Source organism: Tachypleus tridentatus, chromosome 3 (assembly GCF_004210375.1).
Source record: "Tachypleus tridentatus isolate NWPU-2018 chromosome 3, ASM421037v1, whole genome shotgun sequence".
NCBI lineage: Eukaryota > Metazoa > Arthropoda > Merostomata > Xiphosura > Limulidae > Tachypleus > Tachypleus tridentatus.
In genome coordinates this window covers 21512668-21539633 of record NC_134827.1, presented here as the reverse complement: position 1 = coordinate 21539633, position 26966 = coordinate 21512668, and the positions used below count along the sequence as shown (strand labels likewise).

Below are 26966 nucleotides of genomic sequence, written 5' to 3'. Positions count from 1 at the left end.
ACCCAGCAGGGGCAATTAATAAATAAGGATACCAACATTAAAAGGTTTTTGTTCTTGAACACTAATTTGTCTTGTTGACGTGGAACCGAATCTTTGCGTTAGGCTCACTTGCATCAAGCCAGAAATCCCTGTCCTGTTATTCGGTCACAAGCAGTTCAACTCTTAGTACTGAACAATCATCAACTTGTTTATTTCCAGTCACATATGGAAGTTTTAATGTAATCATTATTACTTTGAATTTAATAAACGTGGCCAAGCATTGCCAGGTGTTCAAGTTCTCGAATTGTAATTCGAGGGTCGCAAGTTCGAATCCCCGTCACACCAAGCCTGCTTGCCTTTTCAACAGTGGGAGCGTTATTATATGACGGTCTATCCCACTAGTAGTTGATAAAAGAGTAGCCCAAGAGTTGGCGGTAGGTGTTTATGACTACGTGTCTCCTCTCGTTCCTTACATTGCTAAATTAAGGATGGATGGCATAGATAGCCATTGTGTAGCTTTGCGCGAAATTCAAAAACAAACTTCACACGCGGGGATGAAGAAGAACGATTGTTCCGCCCCCCCAGAAGAACAGAGATGTGTCTATAGACATTAAAATACATATAATAGGCCTTTAATAATATTTTTATAAACACCACAACGTTTTTCACCCTATTTTTAGTTTAAAGGGGTAGTATACAAAGATATTCCACCTTAATTTATTTAACATAGAATTATCAGTGTAAAAATGCAAAACTGAAGTTCGTTTACTTGGTTACTTTTGAGAAAGATTATTTTTTTTAGTTTCAGCTTAGCATGTATGAGTTTATGTTGTATTCTTTTCAAGTAAAAACTTTTAACTGATAGCTCTGTCATCTTTTGACAGATTTGAGATGAAATTATAGTTTTAAACACAGAAATTCATTCCATTTCAACTGATATATTTAACCACGCCCGAGGACTCACATATTACTTCATTCCCGCCTTAAACAATTTGAAATTGCAAGTAAGTTGGGAGAGATCTTGATAAGTACAAAAATCAAATCGTGACTACGCGGTGAAACGCTCGGTATTGCTGACACACAAAAATGTGGGAAATAAAAACAAAAGATAAAAAAATGTCATAGATTATTTTGCTCTAAACCTGTCTGTAGCAATTTCAAGTGCCTTGACTATTGGAGATTATCTCTTGTTACTAATATGTAAAGTTGTTTTTATATATATGATTTTACATTTCTGTATACATCATATGCTCTGTCTAGCTTGATGCAGAAAAAGTAACCTTTCAAAAGTGCCCAAAAATTCTTTGACCTTGCACGGGTTAGCGACGATTAATCGTAGCTGGGAGATTATTTTCGATTTTTCCAATAGTTAGGTCTTGTTTGGAATGCAGTCTATTGATATTGGTCATTAGTTTATATAAAAAAACAAAACACCGATCAATCGACTATAAATAATTCCTATAAATATACTAAGACTCCTAAAGTAATGAAAGAACTGTTATCAGTTGTCAAAGTGCATGGTGATATATCTTTGTCGAAAGGCTTGTTTTTACAGAAGAGGGTTTACCTGAAAGAAAGGTTTAGTACTGCTAGTAAATTATATATTTCCTTTTCCAGTGTAACAAACGTACGGTCTAGCTAAAAAAGTATCTAGTATCTAATCATAAATATGTTTAAGTGAAAACAGTAAATGTAGTAGTTGCTGTTTAAACGTTGCATAACATTTCTACAGAACCATTAAGATAAACTAACTAAAACTATGTTGATATATTAGCTAATAAAACAAAGACAAATAACACTAAATATGTTAACATTTGTAAAATTAGACGTCTAATAATACAAGTATTGGACACTTAATCATTCTAACGGAGTTTGTTTTTAATGGTGTGTGTGAATTTTTTTGATAAAGTTGTTTCATGTAGAATTAAGGGAGTAAACATGTTTCATTATTCAGCCTGTTCATTTCATTTTGACACAGCACGACCAGTTGGTTGGGGCACTGGACTTATCATCTGAGGGTCGTGGGTTCGAATCTCCGTCACACCAAACATGCTTACCCATTCTGTCGTGGGAAGATTATAATATATGGCTCAATCGCACTATTCGTTTGTAAAAGAGTAACTCAGTAGTTGGCGGTGGGTGGTTATGACTAGCTTCCCTCCCTCTTATATTTCAGTGCTAAATTTGGGACGGGTAACGCAGATAGCTCTTGTTAAGCTTTGCGTGACATTGAAAAACAAACAAACAAACGACTGAAAGAGAAATAGTTTCGTCACTTCCGGTGATATTACGCTCTTTCACCTGTTATCTTTGCAGCTCAAGAACGCAGCAACCTAGACATACGCACAACATTATTAGTACAATCAACAGGTACACTTACGTAAAAGATGATTTATACACATTTTCATTGAGCTGTGCTCGATATATCCCATCCTCTTCTGAACCTGTTACATCTTAAAGTGAACGATAAAGGTCTGTTGTTATCATGGTGTGGGTCAATCCAGTTTACGATCTTGAAGTAATTTTAGAAAGTTTTATTCATCTATATCAGGGGCGTGCAACAGGCGGCCCGCGGGCCACAACCCGGCCCGCCAAGCCATTTAGTGTGGCCCTAGTTGTTGTAATCTAACCATGTGGCCTGATCTGTAATCCAACGCAAATGGAATATTTTTAAAAGCATCGATCCTACGGGATTCTCAGGCTTCGACTCGACAAACTTCTAAAATTATCTTTGCTAGAGAGGAGCAGGCCGAATTCGATTGGTCGGCCTCCTTAGGGCATGAATATGTGACGTGCACTAGCACTATTGTCTACGACTCAACGTCATGTCCTGAACCTCGCCTTCGCCCGCTGGCGACAATTTTCCCTAACCTCTGCTGTCCGTCATTCATTATTGGTGAAAATTTTATTACCTTTTACAGTTACTACAAGAGATTGAAGGTAAATTGATTATTATTTAGCATATTGTTGTGACTTTACTGAATTTATTAAAATTTTTGCTTTCAGATGCATCTGATTCTATGTACAGTGTGACCTCGTTATTCGCGGGGGTTACGTTCTTTACCCTCCCGCGAATATCGAAAAACCGCGAATATTGGATGCAGTTTTAAAACGTATATGTATGCGATTATATACTATATGAAATGCTTCCCAAACACTAATGATACTTATACTCATTGATGCAGTAATAATGTAGCAATATTGCATACTGTTATGTATTTCACTAAATTGTACCGTGCGTTACCGGGCTGTGCTTTGCCGTTTGCGTTGTTGGGGAAGCTGAGGCAGTCAGCCAATAGCAGTCCAATCTTGTTTGGTGAAGACGACAATTGATAAAAACGGCTTGATTGAGTAAATACAACAGAAATCTCCTCGAAAAGCCCTTTCAGTCTCTGTGACCTACAAAAACGCAGTTCGCGCATAACCCGCGAATATGCGGGGCCGCGAATGGCGAACCGCGAATAGGCGAGGTCACACTGTATTTTGCTATTCTCAATTAATTTAAGTACCGGAAGGCTATGATCGGGATGCCAATTTAGAAACATGTGTTTCTGTCCATAAGAGGTTCCATGTGTAAATAAATTCTATGTTTTTTCTACTTTGCTATTTTCGTGAGAATAATTTTTTGTTTTGATTTCAGGGCTAGTAAAATGTCAGCAGTTAAGAAACGAAAAATTGATGATGAGGGAAGGTTATTCAACAGTGAATGGTGCACAAAATATCTTGTTGTCCCACATAATCAAGGTGTTGTCTGCCTCGTCTGTCAAACTACAATTGCAGTCATGAAAGAGTACAATATTAAGCGACATTACGCAACTAAGCACTCCTCCCAGTTTGATGAAATTGTTGGTCAGGCACGAAAGGACAAAATTGAACATTTAAAACATCCATTGAAAAGCAACAAGGTGTTTTACCACTTTCAAGAAAAATTCAGAACTGGTGACAAAACTGAGTTTTAAGCTTTGTGAATGTATGGCAGAAAAGGGAAAGCCTTTCAGTGATGGAGAATTTATTAAAATTGTTTAACAATATTCACAGAATATGCATGTCCAGAGAAAAAATATTTGGTGGAGCAAACTAGCCTTTCCCGCTTTACTGTCTCACGCAGGACAAAGATCTTTCAGAGGACATCAAAGAAACTTTGAAGAGAGATTGAATTCGTGTGAAGCTTTCAGTCTGGCTTTGGATGAAAGCACTGATATCAATGACACATCCCAACTTGTCATTTTCATCAGAGCTGTTACTGCAGGCTTTGATGTTTTCGAAGAGTTTTAGATATGGCAAGCCTTTCCTCCACAACCACAGGACAGGATATTTGTGAACAAGTGCTTAAGGTTGTAGAAAAGTTTGAACTGAATCCTTATAAATTATGTGGTGTTACAACAGATGGTGCTCCTTCCATGACAGGTAGGACAAATGGATTCACCAAGAAATTTCTAACTGCAATTGGAGCACAAGACGTAGTTGTAAGCCATTGCATTATTCACCAAGAGAGCTTGTGCACCAAAGTTCTGGATTTTGCAGAAGTCATGAAAAATGTCGTCCAATGCGTAAATTATATTCGAACACGAGGATTAAATCATCGACAATTTAAAACTTTTTAGATGAGCTGGACAGTGAGTATTCAGATGTTTTGTACTTCTCTGCTGTACGTTGGCTTAGTAGAGCTGCTACTTTGAAGAGATTCTGGAATCTGCGAGAGGAGATTAAGTTCTTCATGGAGAGCAAACGTCAGAATGTGGACTTCTTGAGCATTGAGAACTGGCTGAATGACTTAGCATTCCTCACAGACATTACACAGCATCTGTCTGATTTAAACTTAAAACTACAAGGGAAAAGTCAACTTGTGAATAAGTTGTTTGAGCATATTTGTGCTTTTGAGAAGAAATTGGAACTTTTCCAGGTTCAGTTGAGAAGAGCCATATTGACCCATTTTACATGTCTTGCAACCAAGAAACTGGAATTTCCTAAGCTGGATTGCACCAAATATGGAACCAGTGTACAAAAGCTGCGTGATGAGTTTGCAAACAGATTTCCAGATTTCAGACAAACTGAAATTAGATTGAAATTGTTCGCTCAACCTTTGATTTGGCAGTGGAAGACAGTCCTGATGATTGCCAAATGGAACTCATTGAACTGCAGGCTGACATGGACACTAAAAGGAAATTCTCTGAAAACAGTTTGCTAGACTTTTACAAACTCTGTGTACGTGAAAAGTTTCCCAATTTGTCCCGTCATGCACAAAGAATTGTCTCCCTTTTTTGGTAGCACCTACTGCTATGAGCAATTTTTCTCCAAAATGAAGCTCATCAAAACCAAATGTAGAAGTCAGCTGACTGATGAACATTTGACCAGTCAGTTAAGAGTGGCAACCACTTCTGTCAAAGCTGATATTGACAAGCTCTGCAAGGACTCTAAATTTCAAATGTCGCACTAAAATGATCACTCATGCAAAAATATAAAATATTATTGCTTGCATTTTGAGAATTTTTTTTAATTTATTGTGCATGTACACGAATAAGCTTGTTTTTTAAGTGGCCCCGCTTGATTGATGAAGTTGGTTATATGGCCCACCGACGAAAAATGTTGCACACCCCTGATCTATATGAACAGTCATTTGTATTAAACCTTCAGTTGATGTGGTTTATGTAACATTATAATCTGACCCACTCCTTTAGATATATAACACCAGATTAACTATATACTCAATAAATAAATTATATCGTTACAAATTATTTCGAACTTTTCCAACTTGGTTTCTTTCGTAAATAGCCGTATTATTTTTCAAATATTGTTTGAATTTTGTTGAGCAATAATGAATGTTTAGAGACATTTAAGCATTATAACAGTATTTAGACCCTTAAAAACTTCAGTGATTATATACGAAGATAATTCGTTTGAAATAAATATTAAGTTTTTAATATCAACGAAGTTTTTTATTAAAATTTTATTCAGAACACAATTTTAGGACTTATATTAATAAATTGCCTACATGTCGTCATACTCAAACATGGGTTTTATATCTTCTTTATAATTTTGTGTTACAAATACTTCGTGTATGTATATCGGATATTACATATAAACTTGTATTATAAAACAGCATCAAGACCTCATTAAAAACAAGATTTATGGATAAAACATTTAATTTTCTTGATGATATAGCTTACACAGAAAGTGAAAAGTTCAGATACTTTCAGACCTCTGTTAGAAACTAACTACATATGACATAACCTCAAAACCTCGAAGGAGAAATTATTTAATTATTTCAATTAATTAAATATTTTTTTATTAAATAAAATGTTGGTAAGTCCGAGAAATTTATATTTTCACAACCTCATATATCTGTAATTCTAAACCATCATTCAACATTAGAATCCATATTGTAAAAACTTAATGTTTAGGCTTTGTGGGTAGTGTCGAGGCAAGATAACGTGTTCTATAAATTACTATCAATGTTTTAGAATAATAGAGAAAGGCCCACACTAAATAATACATTCTATTAGGAACTATCATGGATGGCATCCGATATACAGTTTTCCAAAGATCAACAAAAGTATCAGTTGGATAATATACAACGCTATTTGAATCAATAAACATGGAAACAGTATAACACAAACTTTATAACTAAGTTTAAGAAATATCAACTGGGTAATAAAATCATGTATGTTTCGATCGTAAAGCTGCCAACGTTTAAAAGATAAAAAAGAAAGTCCTTATAAAGGAAGTTTTTGGAATAATAATATTTTAGTAATTGTACGTAGCAACTAAATTTTTCTTTCAATTACAACAATTAATACATCTGTTTAAAATATATTTGAATGATATTCTGAAATATTTATATACATATGCAAGACAACCTTTACCACCTTAACAACTCAACTCACTCAAAAGTTAATCATTTCGAGTGACCACACTCGGCACTGATTACTTTAAAAGTGAAATTTAAAAACGTATTCTACAAGGTATAAAGTACGTTTTCTAAGTAATCTGAGAACTAGATTTTCTAGGTTTAAAACAATATAATAAGTATGGTCAACGTTACATGTTGTTTAAACACTAATATAAATATACTTTAGTTCCCATCATCAGAGTTTAATTAAAGCACATTACACTTATCTCTATTACTTAGAATATATTCCAAATGATATTTGATTGAAATATGAATAAGAAACTATGTATTTATTGATTTTACAATCATAGCAAAAAGTGATGATGTTCGGTTCGGCTGTGGCATATTCTTACTTTGTCACACCAAGACTCTGCATCCAAGAATCCGACCCAGCTTGAGGCTACATAACTTCAACAAAATTTTTGTGTCAGTTTTAGGAACCCTAATTCAACCAACATTCGATACAAGGTAAGAGCGTATATCACCCATCTGATATTAAAAGCTTAAAAGTGGGGAACATTTGCAATATCATAAAACTGTAATATTCTGAAATAAATACCATTTTACTTATTTACTCTAACATACAGTATCGCAACAATATGTAACAAACCTTTTTGTTTCTCTGTTAAAAATCTACTGCTTAATATTTGTTTGTACTGCTTAATAATAATTCTTTGTTTCCAGTACAAAGCTATACAGTTGACAATTGAAAGTATTTTGTCCAACCTGCAAACATATGAAATATTATTCTACTTTCTCCGTCAAACACACAAAACACTGTAGAGATTACCTATAACCTAAACAACTCAATTCATCTCTTACGTATCGAAACTTCAATAATAAATCACTGAAAACTCCTAAACAACCTCAGTAATAGCCTTGCTTTTCCATTTATTACAACTATATTTTCCTTTGCAAATATTCAATGAAACTAGCCATTCTCATAACAATGACTTTCAAAATGAAAACTTTATTTGGAACGAAATCACATTAAGGTAAAACTATTCTATAATAGTGTCAATAATGTTTATCTTTATGCAAGAGCATTATTTCGTAATCATGTATCATATATCTTGATCTTTTAATTTATTATTTTCCACGGTTAGTAGATAATCGTTGCATTTTGCATTACATTTAGAAAAAAATATTTAAAGGAAAAGTTTTCCCTATGATCTTTTAAAATGTGAACGAATATAAATGGTGAGGAAAACCGATTTACAGAAGTTTGAAACATAATACTACGTAACATACACTAGAAGCTTGACATAGCCTGTTGGTTGATGCGTTCAAAATTGCAGGTTGTGCCTAAGAATTAACTAGAAAACTCGATTTTTTTCCCTACAAACCGAGATGTGTACATTCATGGCAAATACATTTTTGATAGTTTGTTTGTTTTTGAATTTCGTGCAAAGTTACACAAGGGCTATTTGCGTTAGCCGTCCCTAATTTAGGAGTGTGAGACAAGAGGAAAGGAAGCTAGTCATCACCACCCACCGCCAACTGTTTGGCTAATCTTTTAGAAAAGAAGAGTGGGAGTGATCGCTCACTATAACGGCCCCACGGCTGAAATGGCGAGCATATTTTGTGTGACAGGGATTCAAAACCGCGACCCTCAGATTACAAGTCAAACGTCTTAACCCACCTGGCCACACAGAGACATACACTGTTAAAGGAATATAGGGAGTGATTACTATTAAAGATGTTGATAATCTAAGGGTAACCTTTCACAAAACTTTTTTTAAAAGATTAACTTTGATAACGTTGTCTGATAAGATCAAACTGATATTAATTACTATATACTGTTAAACATTCATATGAAATCTGTTGCACCAAATAGCTTTACTAGTTCAGTATTCAGTGCTCTAACAAAACAGTTTTAAGATTGTTGTATCTTGTTGTTTGTTTTCCAGAACAATTTTCCTTCTTGTGCTCTTCTTCCAGTATCTTGGAAACATTAATATTGTTAGTTGTAACTACAGTAGAGAAAAAGGATGTAAGATCAAACAAATGCCTTTTTCAAGCTTTTTTCAGTGAGTATAGATTTAAAACACGATTCACACACATTTTACTTTCAGATTAAAATGGTTTAAATTCGTGATTTTGTAAGCAAGAAGTTTGATAAATTTTCAACTTATTAAAGAAATACTTATTTAAAATCACGCTCGAAGAAAGTTTTTATCTTCGCTGATATGTGACAACCATAGATTAAACCAGCTGTGCGTTGCGGCTCCATATATACGAGTTCGCTAATTGACGTATTTCGCAAATATCTTCTGTTATTTCTGTATTAAAATATTCGCTTTCTAATATGAACACTTATAAATATAACTTTGATGCTATTAAACTACAAGAAATACTGTATTTAATAATTAAATGATATTAAATATTTCTAAAGTACTTTAATGGTACCATTTTGTAAATTAGTATGTTTATAAGGCAGTTAAACAGACTAAACAAATTTCAAATAAACTATTTTTTAAAGGAGCCCAGAAATTATTTGTCTCAGTCCTGAAATTTCTCCTTAGGTGTGTATGTGTTTATGAATATCTAGTATTTTTGTCTGTCCTGTGTTAATTCAACTTTTCACACAGTTCTGGAGTTAACAAGATGAAACGTGAAAGGAATATTCCAGAGGAAATACTTTTAAAATATGGCGTCGCCTTTGAAAAGAGGGGCTAAAACACCAACTGAAATTAACCCAAACATGATAAGAGTATAAGAGTTGGTCTCTAGCGTCATTGAGACAAATATGGGCATCACTTTTTGTGTTGTTGTTCCTTCTTGGGATTTTTGGGCGACATGTTTGAAACTGTCTTCCTGTCACAAGCTAGCAGGATAGAAACTTTGGTACGTATGCTCAGGTACCACTGAGGTACTTATAGAAATAACTGGAGGTATGTGAAACATGTGAATCATGAGGATAAACAGGCAGTTGAGAGGGAATATTGTTTGCTAGTAGTTGTAATAAACATAACATTGTACCATTATAACCTGATTTCATTTGTAAGAAAGCAAAGTTATGAACTTTATGAATGTTATGTAAGTTGTTTCGAGAACTCATCAGACAATAAAATTATAATATATCACATATCTACTTTAGAAAATCAGAGTAGTTGAATATTTGTAACTTAGAAACTGATAAAAATCTAAGATAATACTTTAATGGAATTACTTGTAACGTTGAAATGCATTATCTTTTATTACAAACTCTCAAAGGAATGTCTCCTTACCTGATATGTATCCACCAGTGGCACAGTGACATGACAGCGGACTCACACCGCCAGAAACCGAGTTTGGATATATATGGTGGGCAGAGCATAGATAGTCCATTGTGTAGCTTTATGCTTGAATTCAAACAAACAATCCTCACCTGGTTTGTAATTGTCTAACAATAACACAAGGAGTCCACCAATAAACATACTGGTATTCAAAAGAACTGTGATGTGTTGGTTTGTTGCGTCATTCCCTTAACGAAATAAATTTGTTTGTCTTTTTGTGCATGTTTTTCTTATTTTTATTAATGGCTACCATCGTACATAGTGAGTACTACAAGATAGTAAGTTCTAAACGTTTGTTTTGTAGTTTGTTATGTTATATCACTTTAAAGCATGACTTTAGTTCATCAGATGAAAAAAGAAAGAGGTTACAAACATGTGATTGATCAAAAACATGTAATAAACATTAAAACAAAGATGAAAATTCGATGTACTTTGGTTTCTCCGATTGCTTCAATATTTTCACCTTGTGAAGTCAGTCCGCCTCCAGATCTCTAGATTCCAGAGAGGATACAGGAAATTCCTTCCGAAAACATTCCACGATTTATGGTGCTTGTTTGAGAAGGAGGTGCACATGCTAGTCGCATGCATGCCTAGTAACCTCCCACTGATTCTACTATTGACGCTGACATTCCTGCAAATTTTCCAAAAACTGCACCGATAGTGACTGTTCGTAAACCTTACTGCCCTGATAGAAAACAATGAAAATATACAAAAAAGCACATACATAACCTGATTTTTCACATGTCATTCATCAATATTTTTGTTTAATTTCATCACATATGTTATTTATGTTATGGATTAGTTATTGAAGTCTTCCAATATATATATCGTAGAATATACAATTTTTTTGTGATGGTTAACTCGATTCAATTGTTATAGAAATTTCATCTTCCCTTTTCTCAAATATAACATTGTAAAATAAACATCAGCAAGTTTTACAAAATACATATGCAATAAAACATAAAACATTTCCACATCTTTCATATTTTCGCGTTTAATTAGTCTAACTTATAATTCAACGTAGTATAAATTTAAAAGAGTTTTCAGTTGTCTTGTGAACTCCATAATCTAATTTCATTCTCTATAACTGAACAGATAAATCGGTTCTACATTAGAAAAACTGACCAATAGATAATTTTCTATGCTACTAACTGGAAAAGAGAATCCGCTTTATATAGAATGATAAAAAAATCAGTTTCTGTAACTGATTAACTGGATAATGAAACCTGAACCAGCGACTGGAGTACATTGTCTGTACACGAAGATCAGTTCTGGCTGCGTTGGTTGGTTCTAGGGCTCCTGCAGCAGTTTGTATGAAACAAATAACCCACGCTGTAATTATGGTAAGTAACACCTGAAATAAATCTTGGAGTTATTTTTTTTCTCGGCATTAGAAAGAGTGCTCTAAGCAATATACATTTTCCTTTTATTAAAATTGGTTCAAATAAACCATTAATTGTAAAATATTGTGAGCGAAATTTAATTTATATATAAGCATAAAAATAATGCTCATTTATTAACAACGTGGACATGTTTAAAAACAAATAGGTAAATTGTTCAATGAGGGGAACATTCACTCGTTAGTTAGTTATTTTATTGGGCTTGTCATCTTCTCCCCCCCGAAAAATAAGGGGCTCTACTAGGATTAACCAATACAGTCAATTCTCCATAACATTAAGAGCTGTTAGAAATATTTTTGGCGGCTGAGTTGTGTGACAGCTTTCCAAGTAGTTACATTAAATGTAAGAAGAGGTGTTTTCCTTTGGAAGATACAAAGAAACAAATAATTCATACTGTTCATCAAGATGAAGTGTGGGTTGACTCTGTGGTAGAACTATTTATCAGCTATCTTCTTTGCGCGACACCATAAAATGTTCTTATTTCCTCAAATAAAAAATTCAGTTGAATCTTACAGGTTTATGTATAACAATAACAAAACACCATCAACAAGTTCATGATAGAACAAGACTTACATAATTGCTATTCCCCAGTTTTTACTAGCTGTATATGTTACTTCTTCGAAGAGAGAAAGTCCTACTAACGATGTGGTAGGGAAAATAACTAAAAGTGTTAACAACTGAAGTATTACTCCAATACTACCTGTGAGTCCAAGAACCATTTCAAAGATGGATGCCAGAATCATAGTGTCTTGTATCTAGTGGAATATATTATGAAATACATTAAAAACAATATAGAGAGAAATAATGCATAATAAATCTGTTATGTGACCAGTTAAAGTTGTTTTTACTTTTTCACAGTTTTTTATTGAGATAATACAAAAATACAGACTGTTTTGGTATCATTTGTATCTATACATCTTCATGATAATTGTCGAAAGTGATAAAGTTAGAATAATTTAATACAACGTTTACTTTCAGTGGAGTAGATTATTTTATTTTTAAATATAAATAGCAATGCTCCAGATAAGAACTATATTCATTTAGATACATATATTTTTATATTACAAATACCTCAGAAATAAAAACTGTGTGTATCAAGTAGACATAGTATTCCTCCGTAGGTTTTGGCCTCTATAGCACAGTGATATGTCTGCGGACTTAGAATCTGGGTTTCGATGCACGTGTTGGGCTGAACTCAGATAGTCCATTGTATTGCTTTGTACTTGACAACGAACAAATGAACCTTAACTCAATGCTATAAAATAAATAGAAAGTATAAGCTCGTGTGATTAAAATATATGAAAAGGATAAACCCTGGTGATTAAAACGGAAATAACTTATGATTTTCCTATCACTATTTTTATAGTGTTATTCATAACCTTACACCCACTTTCTGATAGGAAAGCTGTAGTTACCTTAATATTAATACCATAAGTTTAAATAGAATATTGATTATTTTAATAAAATATTTTGTATATAATTTCTCACCTCTCTTATTCGGACTTTCCAGATTACTTGTAGCTCTTCTCCAGTAGCTGACAACATTTCTTCTTCACTGGGACATTTCCACTGAGGTAAACTCAAAATAGCAAATAACGGAGCCAGAAAGACAAAAGACGGGCCCTGAATTATCGGAATTCTACATAAAAAAAAACATAAAGTCAGTTTTTCATCTCTAAATATTAAAATAGCTTTGTCCGTTATTGCGCTGTATGGTTAAAGCATATACCAACACATCCAAGTATTTAAGCTATTTAAGTACGATCCTGAAGTATATGTTACAGTGTGAAACTTGAAATAGTATCAGAGTTGTATAAAATAATGTAGTGTTTTTTGTAAATGTTTATGGTCGCTCTTTCAGCTGTCATAAAGTGACGGTAAATTTTCCTATACTTTAGTAAAAGAGTTGCCCAATAGTTGGCTGTGGTTGGTGATGACTAGCTGCCATTCTTGCTACCTTTTCACTGCTAAATTAGGGACAGAAAGCTCAGATTACACTTGTGTAGTTTAGTTGCAGGGTTTCAGTCTGTCACCTGTGAAAAGTTGAACTTCCAGCCTCGCTAGACACTGTTGATTGTACTGTTAACACAGAATGGAGTATTTTCTTACGTTTCTGGACTCATTTTTCATCGTTGTCAAGAATGATGCAGGTAATCCATAAAGGCACCTATTCTGGAACAGCGCACATAATTTTCCTACTTATAATCGACCTTGGCCCTACGAATCTCTTTTGTATCTACTCTACCGTGTAATCCATTTGTAACCATGGGGTATAATGTAATAATCAAATATAGCATTTTATTAGCTACTTTGATGGAAAGCACTGATAATTGTGAAATGTCAACCCTATGGCAGCGAATTTCACGATATTATTCTGAAGTTCAAAAGTCTGCGTACATTCATGACTTTCTTTCGATGGCAGGGTATGTTTGTCTGAAATGTGTCTTCGAGCAGTCTTATGCCAGCAATACTGTGACTTACATACTAACTTGTAAGGATTATGACAGTGCAGTGTATGGGTCCCTGCTTGTTGCAATAGCCGTACATACATGATGGCTGACACATCACTAATCATACAACTCCCAGTCACATACCACTAGACTGTTGTAGAACAGCTCAGCGAGAAACTGATTGATGCAGCTGATGAACATGATGATGACAATATTATCTTCATCTACTGGTCTTCCAGGAGATGCTGCCTTACATTTAAAAAGAATCCATAGATATTTATTTGTAGCATATAGCACACTTATCTACTATATCACTCTTTCAACTGTCATAAAGCTGAATAATGCTTTACCAGTAAATTTATTAAGTATAGAACTTTAATAAAGTTCTCAAGGTACACAACACTTTCTCAGACTGTCTCCATGAGGTAAGAAGATGAAATTAGTTTTGGGATAGCCAGTCTATATGTCTTGTTATAGGACAGGTTTTGATGAAGATCCTCCAGACGGATGGTGAACTAACCAGAGAACGAGGGATGAACGATTGTTTGACGACTGTTAAGTCCAGTATAAACAGAAGTAAACCATTCTCATTCAATATTTTAATCCAGTGAACTTCTGCACTAGCGACCAACATAAGAAAACGACAAGAGAACATTAGAAACGACACATTCATGATACAATAGAGCTCACCTTCTTTTGAGCTTAATGACCGCCATCTTAACAAGTAACCACACCTCATAGCACTGACACTACCGAGAACGAATTGAATGTGGATAAGGGTCCGACATGCCCAGGTGGTTAAGTCACCTGACTCGTAATCCGAGGGCCACGGGTTATAATTTCTGTCATATCAAACATGCTCGCCGTTTTAGCCGTGGAGGCGTTATAATTTGACCGTCAATCCTACTTATCCTCGGTAGAAGAGTTGGCGGTTGCTGGTGATGACTGGCTGACTTCACTCTACTTTTACACTGCTAAATTAGGAACTGTTAGCGTAAATAGCCCTCGTGTACCTTATTTTCTCAATTTCACGCGTAGTGTTTAAAGTAAGTTTTATAGGAGGCTTTACATGTTAGATAGATAAATTCTGGTCTATTTGAGAAAAATATGTACGCGATTAAACAAATAAATTAACGTAGACATAACTTCGTTTAATAAACTACATGTAAAATAAATAATAAAGTATAGTAATTGTACTTAGAATAGTGCAAAGTGTATGCAATAGTTGAGAAAGCTCAGCTCATGACACGCTTTTACGAGTTGAAACAAAAAAACTCACATAAACGAAAAATACGTCCGATACTAAGGGAATGTTTTGTGAGAAGTGTAGCTCATTATGATTATATATGTTTGTCTTTTTTCGACAGATCAAAGAATTAATTATATCCTGTCATCTGAGAAAGGATAATTATTCAAGGAGATACCTTCAGAAACACGAACAAATCAAAGTAATAGTATGTATTCACTTGGGAATAAATGTTTGAGTCCATAACTTATATTAAAACACAAGAGAAACGTTTTGTATTGTCTAATAATTTGTATGAAATCTGGTAACCGTGAAGATGGACAAACCAAGAATCAAAATAAGCTTTCTTATAGTGGAAAATAGTATAGGTATGAAGTTTGACTTTCTTACCATCAAAACTAATCACTGGACGTCTCACTAAACTCTCTAATTTGATGGTACAGCTGAGAAACAGAAAACTAAAATATTGGGACTAGTAGTAAGAATACACAATGAAAGTGACTTTTGAAAATAAAGTTGATTTCAAACTATATTTAGAAATAAAAACAATGTTAATGTTGGAATGAAGAATTGTTTTAATAAAGGAAATACTAATATTGAAGTGAAATGTTGCAGTAGAAACATCATATCGACAGCTGTGATATTCTTTTAAAGCAGTATTGGAAAAAAATAAACGATTCACTAGGTGGAATTCCCTATAAATAACCTAGGGTACTGCAAAAATAATAATTATAGATTTTGTATGTATGTAATAACGTTAAATATTTTGTATTTAAGTAATATTATATAATAAAATAAGAACAATAAAATTCGTATTTTCACCTGGATCCCATGTGCGACACAAAGGAACCAAGAAGGAACTTCATCCTCTGTGTATAAGATGTCACCCCTGGCTCTTCCTTCGTCTGTGGACTGCTCTATATACTCCTATTTATTGCAAAACAGTGAATTGGATTCTTTAAAACAGAGACAATAAAGTAATGTGAAGTAGGTTTTGAGGTTCATGTATTACTTTTACGTAAAGAAACACATTTATCAAAGCTAGTTCTGTGTTTGTATAACTTTTTGTCAGAGATATACCATACTATACCTATTTAAAATTATATTTAGAAATGTACATAACTTTTACTATTAAATCTGTATTGCCTAATTCTCGCCTATTCACTAAACGCGTAGATGATTCTCGACTGTAAGAGTAAAAACTACATTTGTGTACTTGAACATTAATGAGTCGTGTATACTGTTATGTATGATTAAATTTCTAGAATCTCTCCTCACGCCACGTCTACAAAGTGTAACAAATGCGTCGCGTTGTAAGACAGCATACAGTACTGTTTTGCTATGGTTGGTGTAAAACAAACTTCGTAAACTAAAACTGTGGTTGATGCTTATTAATCGGTGACTTCAGATATCTGACCAAGAATGTTTATATACTTTGAACATTAGAAACCATTTAACTTCAAGGGATTCACATCGGACATTAGTATTTTTACCTACACATTATTTATTTTAAGCGGTGAAAAACTCGACGTGTGAAAAATCGAATATAGAACAGCTAGCTAGCTTGCTATTAAGTAGACCGTACCCAACTCGAACATATTTCGTTCATCATGGTCTGGATGTCTCGTTATTATTTGCATGTTTCGAAAATCTTTGTACGTAAATAATTATTTGTAATAGCAATTATTGTAAATTTTGTTATTGTTTATATATTAAAATATATTTTTTATTACAAAAATTGTCTGTATCAATTTTCAAATAGTCCTCGTTTAGCTTTGAGCGAAAATCAAAACAAACCAAACCAAGAACTTTAACATGCGTGTCATTCCATTTCGTTACGAAGAAAGCATAAGATTGGCTGAAAGTCAATTCAATTATTATTTTTTCAATATATTCATTTCTAAGCAAACTTCCCAGCTGTGGGGGCGTTATAATGTGACGGTCAATCCCACTATTCGTTGGTAAAAGAGTAGCCCAAGAGTTGGCGGTGGGTGGTGATAACTAGCTGCCTTCCCTCTCATCTTACACTGCTAAATTAGGGACGTGTAGCACAGATAGCCCTCGAGTAGCTTTGTGCGAAATTTCAAAAGGAAAGGAAAAACTGTTAGAATTAATTTCAAGTTGTATGTAAAAAACTACCATTTCTGAAAATATTTTACAGCATCTGTGCATCAAATTGTTTCTGACCTTAGGTTCATCGACTGTTATCTGGATTTCCTTTTCTACAATTTTTGTTTCGTCCTATTTATAGTTATATATAATTTTAATGTGTAAAAGAAATTTAGAAAATTTTCGTTGTGTTCTTCCAAACCTGTTATCCATTGTCTTGTTCTACTTTTAATATGTATGCAAATAAACATCCCAGCATTCAAAGCAAATGTTTTTCAAACTTTATGTCTTTTTTTAAATGTACAATAACATTTAACAAAACCTCCACTGGCCCATAAAGTGAGAACATTTATACCGTGGTCATTTATTAACAAATGCCACTCAATGCTCACAACGTACTACATTTACTTAGGTAAAATGTTGATGAAATTAAAAATAAAAGATTACAACACAAGTACATTACAGGCTTGTATTTCTAAAGCAGGTGTTTTTACATTTCTTTGGGAGAAATATTATTCAGTATAAGTGTTTTGAATTTAAGCCTTTTAAATATATGACGTTACAAACATTAGATTTATAAGTTAATTTTTAAGTATTAAAATAACCTTAATGTCATACTTTTATTTTTTTTTCAATTTCTTCATGGTTTGAACTTTTAATAGTTCATAACATTTGTCAGTTCTAATTAACTAGAATCATTTGCAGTACCACGTGGAAGTGAGTTTTCAGTCAGTAAGGATCTAAAATACGAAAATAGGGAAAGCTTAAAGTAACACGTTGATGATGTAGCGACGTTTTTGATTTTATCGAAATAGAGGCGTATTTTCAGTTGAATTAGTAAGATAATTTTAAGCGAGATTTGAAAGTATAATAATTACAGCAAGGGTAATATTTGTGTAAATAATCCTCAAAGCTTTTTTTTCGTGTATTTCAAATGTTCAATTAAGACTAAACATCCAATAATACTTAACAGGATTCACATGATGTTCTTAAAATGCTATTCTAATCATTTTAAATTACAAAAAACAAAGTTGGAAATAAACATTCAAATTATCTATAACGATCTTATTTGTTCGTGGCAGGAATTTACACCGAATAAAATTATATAGGTAACATATAGACATACATAGTGTAATGGTTTATATATGAAATAAGTATGTCTTTTTGTGTAAGTAAAAAAAACTTCCTAAACATACCTTAAATTTGAACGCCGGATTATCCTACTCCATGCTGTAAAAATATTTTATGAAGGATATCAGAAGTAATAAATACAGATACTGATCGGATACGTTGACAACAGCTGTGGAACTGTGTACAAATTTTACTACCAATCTTAGTTTGGTTGTTGACTGAACAAAATGTACTGCGTTCGTTTCGTGTACTACGTTCTTGAGTCGTTACGTGGTAGAAGGAGCGATAAAAATGTTATATCAGCAGATGACAAAACTATCTTTCATAAAATTTAAATTATGTTTAACTTAGAAACAGATTTATGCTTTGGTGATGATTAGAGATTTTATTTTTTTACTGATTTATTCTGATATATTTATTTTAATATCGATGGTTCCTTTAGTTCAACAGATATTTTAAAATGTATTTAATTTGTATTGTCAAATACGTATTGCTAATTTCCGTCTTTTTTTCTAAGTCTTTAAAAGTATCTCGAATGATAGAATAAACAATCTACTGTGTGTGTAAATTCTAGTGACTGGCAGTATTCCGGTCAATTTAAATTTACATCTCTGAACATTCAACGTCACGTGAATCTTGTTGAGTAATATGGCTTGTTTAGTATTAACTGAGCATCGAAATAGAGGGAGAAATATTCAAGGATTATTTACACAAATATTATCCTTGATATAATTACTATGCTTTCAAATCTCTTTAACTTAAAACATATTTATTTTTAATAAGCATTAAAAATTGTATTTTTTATTATTTACTGTTACATATTTATTTTCAAACTGACGTTTGTTTAAATTAAACATATATTTAAAAATACATGTAGCTTACGTTATAAAATGTGTATGTCGAAATTTACGCCTTTTCTCTAAATTTGTTAAAGGTTTTCGAGTATAAGAATAAAAAAATGTACTCTGAGCGTATTTAATATACTCGAAATTTAATAAACATCGAAAGGTATGCGTGTGATAAACGCGTACCAATTATTACACTGCATATATTTCAGCAGGAACATTTATAGAATTCAGACATTACAAACTGTCTAACATCAGTGAATTAACTTCGGACGTTAGTATTTCTACAAGGGCATTGTATAACTTCGGCTGTCAATAAATCACATGAAAGCCACCCGTTAAATGAATTGTACTGGTATGATTCAAAATTAATTTATTCATCGTAAACCATAGATAAAATATTTATTTTCAGACCAGATAAAAGAGCCTTTATTGTTTGCAACTTTGTAAAACTATTATGTATAAACTATCAATTCTAATTAATATTTGTAATAATTGTTATTATTAATTGTTTTATTGTTTGTATATTGAAATATATATGTGTTAAGAAAAAAGTATATGACGTTCAGTCTTGTAAAAAATCATAGACTTGTCATAAATCGAAATTTAATTACTATTTGTCACTGGTTTTGGATATATGAAATCGTAATAATTAGTATAATAACTCGGATACTCGTTCGAAATAAATGATAATACATAACTTAAAATATTTTTTCTCGCGCTCAATTCGAGATCTCTAATAGAAACAGTAAGAAATATAAAAAACAAATGTGCAGTCTAGTGTGGTTTTATCATTATAATTATGTTTATAAATTTTGCTACTTCTGCTTAAAATTGTAATTTTAAACATTCAATAGTACCTAAAAAGTAGAATTTTGAAAACACTTTTCTGCTTAACTTTACCTAACCGAGATGATAACCCACACTTTATGTAGTGTAGCCAGACTGGAACGAGTGTACAGCAGTTAAGAAAACAAGGTCAGAGACACATACACGAAAACAAAATAACAAAAATAACTACAGAGTAGTTCCATACTAATGATGAGAACATGTACTGATTTTACTGCCTAGTAATTTCCAATAAAAATGTCTATTTTTGAAATTATTATTCTCTGGATTAAGTGATTCACGGTTTATATGTAATAGTTACTAAAACGCAAGTGTGGGGTCTTAGGAGGGAAACAAGAGCAATTGTCATATTCCACTATATCATTTGTGGAAAGTAACCCATGAGCACTGCCTTTTACTTCTCTGTTAGTTAAAACGTAATGATGACTAGCGTAGATTTGCAAGAATTATTTTAAATAAATTGCAGCGACATCTAGTAATTAATAATCGAGTATGACATTAAGTATTGACTATTTCCTGTTGTTATTTCTTGTAGAACTTTAATGTATCATATAATGATTAAACTTTGTGAATTCTCCTTCCTTTACCTTATTAACAATAACATAATATTTATTTTCATACAGAAAACACTTAATTTTAGAAATAACAAGTTTGAATTTTTTTTAAATAATTTTTATTAAAACAGTAAAGATAGTTGAAGCCTGAATATGTCTCAAACACGAAGTCTAATATCAACGACATGATCTTCTACTGAAAGTAAATAGTCTAAAATATTTTATGTTTCCAATAGTTTAGATTATTGAGTGAATTACATTTAAAAGTGTTTATCTTGATAAATTTCTTAAGCTTTATAGTTCTTAGTTTAGAGATTTTCTGCCAAGAAGTACTAAACGAAAACACTCTAGACTTTTAATGTTAAATCGTCATGTATCAATGACAGTACAATAGTTGTGTAGCTAATAACAAGAATCACTTACAGTTTTATTGCTTTTATCATAATATGAATTCTTAAGTGCTATGAAAGATATTAAATAATAAAGACTGATTGAGTGTTTGATTGTTTTGAAGTTAAACACAAAGTAATAACATAGGTTTTCTGTGCTCAGTCTATCACGAAAACGGGATTCTAGCAATATAAATCCGCAATCATTCCGCTGTGCTACTACAGGGCCATACCACATGACAAATAAATAATTTATAAAAATTCATTATGATTAATATTGTAACAATATTTTTTTATGTTTCCTGACGTTAAATGATCGATTTAACACCATCTTTAGTAATACTCACATAAAATGATCTCTAATGTTCACAATAATTTATATGATAAATAAGTTCAACTGGTTTCAAATGTATTTCAATCGATAGAAATTAATTATAAGATAATGTTTCACACTAACAACTGCAATAATACAGCGCCAATTAACGACAAAGGCTACTAAATTTTCATGTCAGTTATAAACTGTTTACTGCTATGAACATAAACATGTATACAGTACTTAACAGTGAATCCAGTTCCAAACGTACTCAGTTGTTCAAAGTACACTGCATTTGAAAATAATAATATAAATCAAAAACACCTGTAAGTATTAAAATAGTATTATTAGATTTATAGTTGTGATTTTGAAGTATTATAAACTGCTCATTCAAAGTTTTAAATAGGTTTGATACAAAATAATTATGTGTTAACGAATTATTGGAATTTGAAACGTAGCGGTATTTCAAAATTATTCTCGTAACGATTCATTATACGAGAGTCCTCCGCTAGTACAGCGGTACATCTACAGATTTACAACCATAAAATCAGAAGTTCGATTCCCATCGGTGGACTCAGTAGATAGCCGGATGTGGCTTTGCTATGAGGAAAACATATTACACTATAAAACACAAATTTTGTTCCTGGATAGTATGTGTTATTTCTTATATTGTAAAAGTACAGAAAATGACAATTAATCCCTTCAAACTTGCTTTTATGACGTGGGTGATGAAATTTAGAAATTAACCTATTTTCTATGTAAAAACGGGTCAATTTGTACATTTTCATTTACGTAAAGTGTGAATAAAACAACATATGAATCAAGATTTATAAGTATTTATGCAAAAGGTATTCAAAAATGTTTAGAAGTGAGCATTTCTTCGAGATTTGCGACTGAAAAGTAAATCACTTTCACGTATCAGTCCCCAAATTTCGACTCCCATCATGATTTCGTTATACGCTCCCAGGTCACAAAAGCAAAGTTTTAAGAGAAAAAAAATAGGTCTTTCCCATTTACTTTAGACATAAGCAATTGGGAAATAACATTTTCTGCCCAGGAACAAGAAAAATGAAAATTTTGTTACATAGTGCTAAAGGTATAAAGTTTGTCTTGGAAGCACAAAATCATTCATCGGATTTTGGTGTACGTCCACTGAAATTGGTAAGACCTGTGTAAATACTCTAAAGGTTGTAAAAGCTAAAGGTGTATATTATATAGCATGAAATTATATGAATTATTACCTTGTTGTCACTGTTGGTACAGTTTTTATTACAATATGATTTAGCTATTTCACATACAAACGTTATTTTCTACTTGCTCCTTTGCAATTAAGTATTCATGTAAAATTTAGTGTTATATATATATATATAAAGTGGATGATAATAATAATTATCACAATTAAAACACAAATAGGATGGTATTAATTTCAGTAAAAAGAGTGTCGTCTTTATTGGACATATCTTTTACTGATGTTTTGTTTCTCAGTTCAATCTATGAATAACAAACCTAGAACATGGAAGATGTTCAGAGAATCTTAAATGCTATTAAACGAGTCATTAAGTAAAATACCTGACAATTCTAAACTTTAATATTTTCAGTCATAATTCAAGAGCGATTTTTTATAGAAATTATTACAGCTGAAGGTTTCAATAAATATTTTATGTTGTTTGATTAAAGTGATTATACACTTGAACTGGACAGTAGGCGAGGAAAACTACAAAGTGTTATTTTATGTTTCAGTTATACATGAACTTAACATAAACTATCAAAATATAGGTTATACAATGACATCGAATAATGATTTGATTTATATCTACGTCTGTAGAAACATGATTGTAATATTTCAGTTTATGTATCTTTTCTTGTGAGATTAATTAATTTTCTGGTCTCATTGTATGAAACCAATCATACGTTTACACTGACTTATATGTAGTCCCATATATTTATTTATTTATTATAATATTTATTCGTACAATAAATGTTGTAAATAAACAAAAGACGACCGTATCGTTACATTACAAAGTCAATGTTTCTACTGTATATCTTAAGCAGGATAAGATGTTTTCACAAACCTTTAAGGATAAGACTTGGTAATATCTGATATACTCTACATCATCAGTTGTGTATCAATGTTAACTCTAATAAATTTGAAAACTAAAACACTATCGGCTATACTTACACTTACATCAAATGTTTCTTTTCATTATGTCACAAAAAAACAAAGTAGTGAATGTTGAAAAAGCCTAAGATTCATCCAAAATAAATTTGTAACTTTTCATTTTCGTCACCAAAGCTGTTAACATTGGTGAAAAAACACACCAAAAAACAGTTAAACCCATCTATCTTTAACTTATAATTGATGTATTACGGATTGATAGAGTGTTACCCTTTATCACCATCCTGGATAAAAAAAAGAAACCAAAAACAATGTATTGTAGAAAGGTTTTTGCATTAAGTTCATTGTGATTAGGTTATCCATTATTTGTGAGAGAGATTGTCTCTTATTACATAGAATATTTTTCATAATATTTTAACAGATATAGATCAAATAAAAGAGCTGTAGATTAAGATTTCCTTATATTCCAAGTCATTAAGTAATTATTGGCAGGAATTTACGGTGTTACAAGACAAAAAAAAAACGAGGGTAGTAACAAAGAACACAAATCCTTCACTTGATTTACACTAAGCAAGCGAGAAATAAATATTTAAAAGTATAACTTTCGTGTTTTTCTCTAAAACGTTTTTCTTTAAAGTTACTTCTACTGTAAAATAAGTTTAGTTTTCAGACAAAGTAAGATAGATTATTGTGATATCCACGTGTAACTGTTTTCATACATAAAATATTTAATTATATCTCTTTTATCGAGCAAAGTATAATCATTCAAGACATATTTATTCATGTCTTACTCTTAACTCAAAAGGCGTATTTATCTCCAGTTGAGACTTAATGTTTCAGTTCATACTTAATATTAAAACACAAAATGAAACGTATCGTATTGATTGATAACCCGTGCGAAGTGTTGTGACCCTGAATGAAGACAAATTAAAGATGAAAATAAGCTTTCTTGTAGCAGTAGGGGTGTTGAGAAACAATCGTTTGGTTTGAAATTAAACACAAAGCTACACAATGGGTTATCTGTGCTCTGCACACCACAGGTATCGAAACTCGGTTTTTAGTGGTGTGAATCGTATACATATCGCTGTGCCACTGAGGTTTGGAACAGTCGTTTTCTTTCAAGCCTGCTTGCGAATTTCCTTAACTGTGAAGTGATTGTTAGATTTGCTTTCGAAGATTATTACTAACATCATGGGTTTGTTGGGGTACCCCGCGAGTACAGCGGTATGTCTCCGGATTTACAACTCTAAGACCAGGGTTTCGATTCCCATCGGTGGGCTGAGCAGATAGCCCGATGTGGCTTTGCTATAAGAAAAACACACACAGTTTTGTCGGAAAGATGCGGAGAAAGCACGAGGGTCTTAGCGTTAAAAGGTTTTCATCCATTTCGTGTTGATTAGTTAATTTTGTGTTGTGAAGAGATCAAAACATGTGACCATAGCAGCCATTGCTAGAGTATATTGTTTAATCTTTTTAAATATATATTAACTGTATTTCGTGGTTTACGTCAATCAGTTTCTTTTGTTTGTTTGTTTTTCGAATTTCGCGCTAAGCTACACGAAGGCTATCTGTGTAAGCCGTCCCTAATTTAGCAGTGTAAGACTCTAGGGAAAACAGCTAGTTATGACGACCCACCGCCAACTGTTAGTCTAGCTATCAACAAATAGTGAGATTGATGACACATATAACATCCCCACAGCTGAGAGAACGGGCATGTTTTGTGTGACGGAGATTTGGTAGAGCGATCCACAGATTATGAGTCGAATACCTCAACCACCTGGCCATGCCTTTTAGCCAGTACTAAACAATTAGTGTTAACATGTTAACATGCCCATTAGAGATTTCTAATTTGAAATGAGGCAGACAAAATATGGATTTGAAATTATATTTTTAATTTTCACCAGAAGAAAAACACGTTTTTCAGTTAAACATAATCGTGCAGTCTTTGGCTTTATAATTAATTTAATACTAGCTCTATAAATTTTTAAATACATTCTAGATTCAATTATAGGTTCAATTTTTATCTTGTATGATTTGATATTTCTTTTTAGCAGCGAGTTTGTAATTTCATCTAAAAATACTTGCGTTATCTTAGGCAATTGTACAGATAATTACAGTTCTTACAAAGTTGTGAATATTACATATCATTCTCAAAATATTTAAAAAATTGTATTTTAAAGGACTCCAAATAACATAGCTTCCAAAGAAACAAGTCAACGAGCTGTTTAAATTATTTTGTTGTGTGATTGAAATAACAATATAGTAATAATTATTGAAACTTATATAGTAATATAAGTTACTTATTTCTGGGACATCAGGTCATCCATGTAATTGTTCGTAATATCGAACAGAGGGAAGGATATCAGTTGCTAAAATGCGTACAATAATTTGTAAACGTCTATATGTTCTGTTAATCATATGAAAAGCCTCCACTGATTTAGAGAGGTTTAAGAAATTTATATATATGTCCTGTATATTGTAAGAAAAGTCTTCACTATTGAGAGAGGTGTAAGAGGTCCTATATTAGATTCATTGATTTTAAACAACGATGTTCACTGATTTTTTATAAGGTCACCAAAATGGATTTAGATAGAATCTTGATTTAATTCGACCCTACTTCACGTATAATGTGAAAGGAGCTGCTATCATTCTGGTTAAAAATATATTTTATTATTATTATGCATGAGTTGTAATACATGTTTAGCTACTTGGTCTTTATTGTGGAGTATGTTTTATTTTGAATTTCACGCAAAACTTCACGAGGGCTGTCTGCGCTAGGCGTCTCTAATTTAGCAGTGTAAGATTAGATGGAAGACAACTAGTCATCACCACCCACCGCCAACTCTTGGGCTACTCTTTTACCAACGAACAGTGGGGTTGACCGTCACATTATAACTCACCCAAGGCTGAAAGGGCGAGCATGTTTGGTGCGACGGGGATTCGAACTCGCGACCCTCAGATTACGATTTGAATGACTTAACTATTGTGGAGTAAAAACTGTGCAATGAGCAATTTCATCCGTCTCTTTGTTTTGTTTCTCTCTTTGTCTTACATATGATATTACGTTTTCACATTAATTTGGCATCTCAAACACGCTGTTTATATATGAATGTTTATTCTGTCTAATGATGTTCATTTCTTAACTTAGGGATTACGTTTCCAACACATAGCTTTCTAAAGAATAAATATAATTAGTTTATAAAATAAACATGTTAACTATCTCATCTGCTTTGTGGCATTTCATTCGAGTGAATTAGAAACTAAATACCTTTATGAATATATATTTTTAAAAACCAGCGAATGTAAATTTTTGGGAAACTGAAATGTCTTGCTTATACCAGTAGTTTATATATCTATTAAAATAACACAGAACAGTTGACTTTGCGAGTTAACATACTTTTCTTTAGCATAATTTTTG

At 32.4% G+C, this 26966-nt stretch overlaps 2 protein-coding genes across 10 annotated transcripts in view; one reads left to right on the top strand and one right to left on the bottom strand.

Annotated features, from left to right (window-relative positions):
- Nucleotides 1-18892, bottom strand: part of LOC143246508 (solute carrier family 23 member 1-like) — a 31919-nt gene extending 13027 nt beyond the window's left edge. The window contains exons 1-7 of one of the 9 annotated variants that reach the window (XR_013026010.1): nt 18548-18892; nt 16065-16198; nt 13035-13185; nt 12618-12801; nt 12120-12301; nt 11373-11500; nt 8703-10777 (exon numbers count right to left, since the gene is read on the bottom strand). Coding sequence is in view for 2 of the 9 variants with exons in the window: in XM_076493332.1 (XP_076349447.1) it covers nt 12796-12801; nt 13035-13185; nt 16065-16108 (201 nt within the window). In the remaining 7 variants the exon portion in view is untranslated. Of the gene's footprint in view, nt 1-8702; nt 11501-12119; nt 12302-12617; nt 12802-13034; nt 13186-16064; nt 16199-18547 lie in introns of those variants that run through there. The other 8 variants (XR_013026008.1, XR_013026007.1, XR_013026005.1 and 5 more) reach the window with 8 other exon arrangements.
- Nucleotides 1-26966, top strand: part of LOC143246510 (solute carrier family 23 member 2-like) — a 392872-nt gene that overhangs the window by 21530 nt on the left and 344376 nt on the right. The gene's annotated exons all lie outside the window — the stretch shown is intronic.